The sequence below is a fragment of the Oryza sativa genome, chromosome 12 (genome assembly GCF_034140825.1).
Source record: "Oryza sativa Japonica Group chromosome 12, ASM3414082v1".
Taxonomy (NCBI): domain Eukaryota; kingdom Viridiplantae; phylum Streptophyta; class Magnoliopsida; order Poales; family Poaceae; genus Oryza; species Oryza sativa.
Genome location: NC_089046.1, coordinates 27,590,508 through 27,596,829, shown reverse-complemented (window position 1 = coordinate 27,596,829; position 6,322 = coordinate 27,590,508). Strand labels below are relative to the sequence as shown.

General features: G+C 37.8%; 1 protein-coding gene across 1 annotated transcript; it reads right to left on the bottom strand.

The window, feature by feature from the left end:
• Positions 1-1,508: 1,508 nt before the first annotated feature.
• On the bottom strand, positions 1,509-5,769 carry LOC112937349 (uncharacterized). Its single transcript, XM_026021858.2, has 6 exons — positions 5,462-5,769; positions 4,591-4,812; positions 3,430-3,670; positions 2,941-3,071; positions 2,109-2,247; positions 1,509-1,983 (listed from the first exon to the last, which is right to left on the bottom strand). Exons 1-6 carry the CDS (start codon positions 5,767-5,769, stop codon positions 1,735-1,737), a joined length of 1,290 nt encoding a protein of 429 aa, XP_025877643.2. The 3' UTR covers positions 1,509-1,734.
• Positions 5,770-6,322: the final 553 nt, after the last annotated feature.

Sequence of the window (6,322 nt, the reverse complement as noted above, 5' to 3'; positions counted from 1 at the left end):
TACAGAGTTGAAATTGGCCTTAATGTTTATAACAACCTTGTAAGGGCCAGGATTCTACATTCTAGAACGTAATTTCCAAAATTTTTGAAGTTCTGGGTTTATCAGTCCTCCAATAGAATATTATGTCGGTCGAAATATTCAATTTTTAGTTGAAAACATTTTTCAAATTTAACCAAAATTTGCTGAAATTTCAACTTATTTTTCCTAAATTTCCTTCATGTCAGCCCCAACATGAATATGCAAACCGGTATATAGAACTCTGGATAGGGAACACAACTCGTGCCAAAAGTTTCTACTACCACCATTAATCCATAATATAAGGATTTTTAGAATTGGACACGAGTATAAGAAAGTAGGTAGAATTAAATATAGAAAGGTTGGTGGAGAAATTGTTATATTTTGGAAGAAATTCCGAATGCTAAAAGTTATTATTGTTTTGGACGTAGGGAGTAAGTAAAAAAGAACCCCCACATATTAACCATTTCTGGTTTAATTTCCAAATGCAGTACAAATAATCAAAGCTCTCGTCAATTGCTTTCCATTGAAGGCATCAAAGAAATGTACCAAAAACATGATCCCACATCGTTGAAATTATTCGAAATCCATTGTGTTGGAGTCTCAAGTTTTTCATTAGATAATAGAAACGGTTTACATTTCCAGCCTCTGCCAATCATCCCGGCGGCCACATATATAACCAAACTGTAGTTAATTTTTACTACTACATTACTACTATACATTGTAGATATCATTCTTGTGCGTTCTTATCTACTGTAATATATTGATGTGCAATTTTTTACATGTTTACGAGAAATAAATTGCAAGATCAAATCAAGAATTGCACAGAGCGGCAAAACAAAAGTAATCCGCAGAGCCACAGCGCCAAATACACAAGCGCCGCGCAGCAGATGATGATCGGCTCGTACGGCCGGAGGCAGTCGCCGCCGTCATCTTCCTCACTGTCACCACCATCCGTCCTCCTCCGGCCGCCGGCGCGCTGCTCCTGCTCCTGCACCAGCAGCCGCAGCGCGTTGCCACCGGCCGCCGGCGTCATGACCACGGCGCGGACGGCGTCCACCTGGACGTCGACGAAGAAGCCCTCGCCGCCGGCCATAGGAGAGCGGTGGTCAAACATGATGATGGAGAGGAAGAGAGACGAGACGAGACGAGTGTGTTTATATACTTTTGCTCGTATTCCATCACTTTCTGAATGATCTGAATTTTGAAGGATTCAGAAAGTTCAGAATGAATCTGCACGAAGAGTTCAGGCTTGATATATGTATTCAAGTACTGTTAGTTGTTCATCGTAATCGTAATCGATTAGCAAATGATACGTACAGCTTGTTACATTTGAATTTTCTAGTTGAAACCGTATCAATTATTCATTGATACTCTATTCTAATTGAAAATCAGATCACATCCTTCAGTTTGTCGCGTCCGCAGATACACTATGATATTAATTCAGGCAACTGACCCCTCTCAGACCGTGATCATCATTGACCAAATTAAAATAACTAGCAAATCATCATCACCATCATCTTAATTGCGTTAAGGAAAATGCCATGCACAAATGTACTGAAATTTGTATATATACACACTGCTGAGGTTCTTCAGCTTCAGCTATACAATTTAGTTTTATCATGTAATACAGAAATATATACTTCCAGCTTGTTGGCCATGAGTATAATAATATATGCCTGCTTCACAATGTATTAACCTTAAACCTGACGAGATATATCAGAGGCCAAAGGCACCAATCTGATCAGTGTTCCTACCTTGGACGACCGAATGGATGACAGTCACGGCAAGCATGATTGCAGGGCCATCCAATCCCAAGAAACCTGCCAAGAGGCTCAGGAAACCAACACAAAATCCAACAAAAATTGCTGCAATGGTCATGTATCGCCTGCATTGCTTGGGGCTAATCGACTCGTCCTCGTCAGGCAGCTGTTCATCATCAGGCGACAGTCTTGTTTGTTTCGGCTTCTGCAATAATATGCATATATATATGAATGAATTGCGTTAATCATCAAACAGTTAATAACTGTGAATTTGTGTGCGGAAATTAATTTATGAATTGAATTTGTTCGATTGTATATATGTGTACTTACCCCAACCAGCCTGACCAGATATCTTTTTGAACTTTTTGCACAAACTTTGAAGCAAAATAGTGAGAGAAAAGCACATCCAGTAAGCAGGAACACGGCATAAAGAAGAGAACCCGGGTCTCCTGTTACTATCTCACCGAAGCTAAATTCATCACGAAAAGAAATATATATTAGCCAGTCCTTGCGGAGTTATCAAATTCTACATTAAAATTAGGTACATCTCGATCGATAAATCTTAAGAGAGTAAAATCACCTTTTTTAGGGAAAGAGAGTAAAATCACTTTAATTCGAAACTCCACATGCATGGCGCAGTAGTATATATATGTATATAGTATGAATGATGAATGGATAAATAAATATAAGAGTAAATTTCACAAAACTACATGTAGTATTACCAAATTATCACAAAACTACAGATCTAACTCGGTGTATCACAAAACTACACATTTAACACTAAATTTATCACAAAACTACACATTTAAGATGAAGTGTAAAAAAACTACATGTTTAGTAACTAAATTATCGTAAAACTACAGGTTTAAAACCAATTTAATCACAAAGTAATAATGTTGATAGCTCCACCATAACAATGGTGTTAGGGATTTAAAATCCAAAAGTTGTAGTTTTATGATAAGTTCAATATTAAATATGCATTTTTGTGATATTTAACCTAAAATCTGCAGTTTTATGATAAATTTGGTGCTAAATATGTAGTTTTGTTATACAACTCCTTAAATCTGTAGTTTTGTGATAATTTGAATAAAATACCTGTAGTTTAAATTTACTCTAAATATAATGAAATGAAGAGAGAGATATATAGAAATAGAAGGCGTACGATGGTGGCGTAGTGACGTAGGAGGCGATCCTAGCGACAGGAACGTAGTAGCCAGGATACTTGCACATTTGCTGCCACTTACCCAGCAGATTTACCACTCTATTCGTCTCCCCATACTTGATGCTAAGCGTCTGCACATATATATATTTGCGTCAAAACAAAATTACTTCAACAATACACTCTCTATGTTAAAATGAGTTGATTTTCATAAGCCAGAAATAAATTTATTTTATGACAAAAGAAGCAATCGCTAATCAACGTGTACTTCCTCCGTTTTATACAGGAAGATGTTTTAATTCTGTCTTAAAACATATTAAACTTGTTTTTAAGTTCAACCAAATTTATAGAAGAACGTAGAAATATCTGCGATATCAAATTAGTTTCATAAAATCTATAATTAAATAATACTAGCTATTTTTATAACATATTTGTTTTATGTTATAAATACCACTACATTTTTATTTGAACTTAAATTAAATGGCAAGGTACCTGTGAGATGGAAACGAGGGGAAAGGAGAAGAATGCAGGTTGAAAGAGGATGGGCACGTAGGCCATGTAGGATGGGCTGATGGTGTATGTGGTTTGCAGAGTAGGATCATCCGGTGACGTCACCGCTGGCAAAGTGATGTGGCAGCTCTGTAGTTGCAGCACAAGCTTGAAGAAGACGATGATAGCAGCCCAGTGTAGCAAGGGGTCTTCAGCTGTGAACGCCTTCCAAAAAATACACGCACTGCATAATATATTGCACATATATGAATAGTCCAATCAGTACTATAATATGGTGATCTGATGTACTAAGTAACATTTTATTATCACTATTAATTATTGTCAGTAGAACTGATCCTAACTGTAAAATACTGTGAGTTATATTGGCCAGTACAATTTTTTTTCTACTATCAGTAATTAAAGGGATAGTATAAAGGAAAATGCCTAAATATTTTTTTGACCAAACAAAATTGTTGGAATACTAAGGAGAAACTTAGCATCTATTATTGATAGAGAAGAAAATAGTGAGATAACATGCGTTTGAAAGGGTTCGAACTCAAGCCACAGTTCCCTGCAGCCAAGCTGGCAGCCATTACCAAAAGTCCAAATACTACCCCTAAACTTTGATTAACTGAAAATCTACCCGGCACTATAAACTCTGAAAACCAGACATTCAATTCTCCGAACTTTACAATATATAATGGTTTTGTAAGTAGTTTTTATCTAATTTTTATATACGTTGGATGAGTTTTATCCTATATATATTACTCTCTCCATTTTAAAATATTTGATACCGTTGACTTTTTAAGTACGTGTTTGACCATTCGTCTTATTAAAAAAAAATTAAGTAATTATTTATTCTTTTTATATCATTTGATTTATTGTTAAATATACTTTCATGTACACATATAGTTTTACATATTTCACAAATTTTTTTAAATAAGACGAACGATCAAACATATGCTAAAAAGTCAACAGTGTCAAATATTTTAAAACGGAGGGAGTAAAATATATTGGATAAAAAAGTACGGACAATCTGGCCACCGTAAAACATCTCATTAGTGATAATATTGAATATATTAATTAGTTAGTTAATGTATTTTGGGCTAACTAATTACGATTGATAATAGTATGATTGCTTAGAGTGTAACTAGTATTTCTTACCAACAATTGGCGGCTGCAAACAAGGAGACACCGGACAGCAATCCATATCCCTTCTGAAGGAGCTCATCCAGATAAATGGCAATCATACCGCCGAGGAAAAGTTGAAACATGACAACAAGTGAAGCCATCGTGCCAAGCTCTGCTGCAACGCCGGCAGATAGCACACCGGAAACTGCCATCACCATGGCCATGGCTATCGCCAACAACTTTCTTGCTCTGTTCCTGCACAAACAAACATTGTTCAGAATTTTCATTAAGTATATATAGAGCAAGCATGACGCATCCATGCAGGCATGTTAGTTAATCAAACAAAATTAATATGCATGTTAGTTCCAAAAAAAACAATTACTAATATTGGAGATGGAATTTCATCCTTGAGAGGATCCTCTCGTTTTTACATGCCACTTAAATGACTAAAAATAATTTAAAAATTGATAAGATAGATCAATTTTGAGATACATCGATCAATTTACAAATATACAAATCAAATTCGATTTCTATAAGTTAAACAAAATTATACTAAACTACTATGCAGATATTTAGGGTTATATTTGTTATTTTTATTATACAACTTATAAAAAAACGAATTCGAACTCTGTGGAGCGATATATCATTCTATTTTTTTTCTATAACTTTTTAGATGGGTGTAAAAAGAGGGAACGTCTCTTGATCAAACGAAAACACTTTCCCCCAAATATCTATATTAGACAATTGAGAAATTTTACCATCTTTAAGAGGTATCAAAATTTTTAGTGCAAATTTGATACTCATACTACCGGAGGTATCAAGAGATACCAGATTTTACGCTACAGAATATGGCACCTTCCATTATTTTTGTAAGTACTGTAAAAAAGATGAGGGAGTAGCTTACAGGCGCACATGATGGAAGGGTGGCCACCTGGTGATGATGAGTGCGGAGAAGATGCGGACGGCCATCTCGGAGAGAAGAAGAGGGATGATCCCAAGAGTCATCAGGGTGTTATTGCTTGACGCAAACATGCAATTCATCCAGTACAAGGGATCCGGGACATCCTTGTCGCCGTTGTACTTCTTGACGCCATAGAGCGGCAGCTGGCCGGCGACGAGGAAGACGAGCAGCGACGCCGCCGTGTACGCCGCCTTCCGCCGGAAAGAGACACTGACTCCGCTGTCTTCATATCTACCAGCAGCAGTTGCCATTGAGCGATCTCGATGAATTCGATTGGTCCCTAGATAGACTCGATCGATTAATTTCTGGTCGACGCCGATCGATCGATCGAATTGAAGCAGGAAGAAATTAAATCAATCAATCGGTGAATTGTATAATCGTATTGGAATTTGGATTTGGAAGTAGGCCGGCCTGCATACGTACGTATATACGTGACCTGTCTCTGCAGTTGGGATGCTAACTCATTACGAATCGTATTGCATTGATTCACTTCATATGCCAGCAGTAATCCAATCCTCTCTTCAATTCGGCGTCAGAAACTAATCAATGACGACGAGGGAGTCACCCGCGGCGTCAGAAACTCTTCAATCCTAGGAGAGACGACGAGGGAGTCACCCGTGGCGCTCCGACGATCGCCGGTGGTGATTCGTGGCGGAGGGGATGGCCTTCGGGAGTTGGGAGAGTGCTCCTCGGCGTGCGAGAGAGTTTTTGATCAGGGGAGGGAGGAAGCCCATGGTTTTCGGCCCGATCCAATAGTGGGGGAGAGAGAGGTGGAGGGGCAACACGTGTCGAGATTCAACGATG

Coding starts and splice junctions, on each gene's coding strand:
- LOC112937349 (XM_026021858.2), bottom strand. CDS start 5,769: ATGGCAACTGCTGCTGGTAGATATGAAGACAGCGGAGTCAGTGTCTCT. Junction 2,248..2,940: donor TACGTCACTACGCCACCATC/GTACGCCTTCTA, acceptor TGATGAATTTAG/CTTCGGTGAGATAGTAACAG. Junction 1,984..2,108: donor ATCTGGTCAGGCTGGTTGGG/GTAAGTACACAT, acceptor ATATTATTGCAG/AAGCCGAAACAAACAAGACT.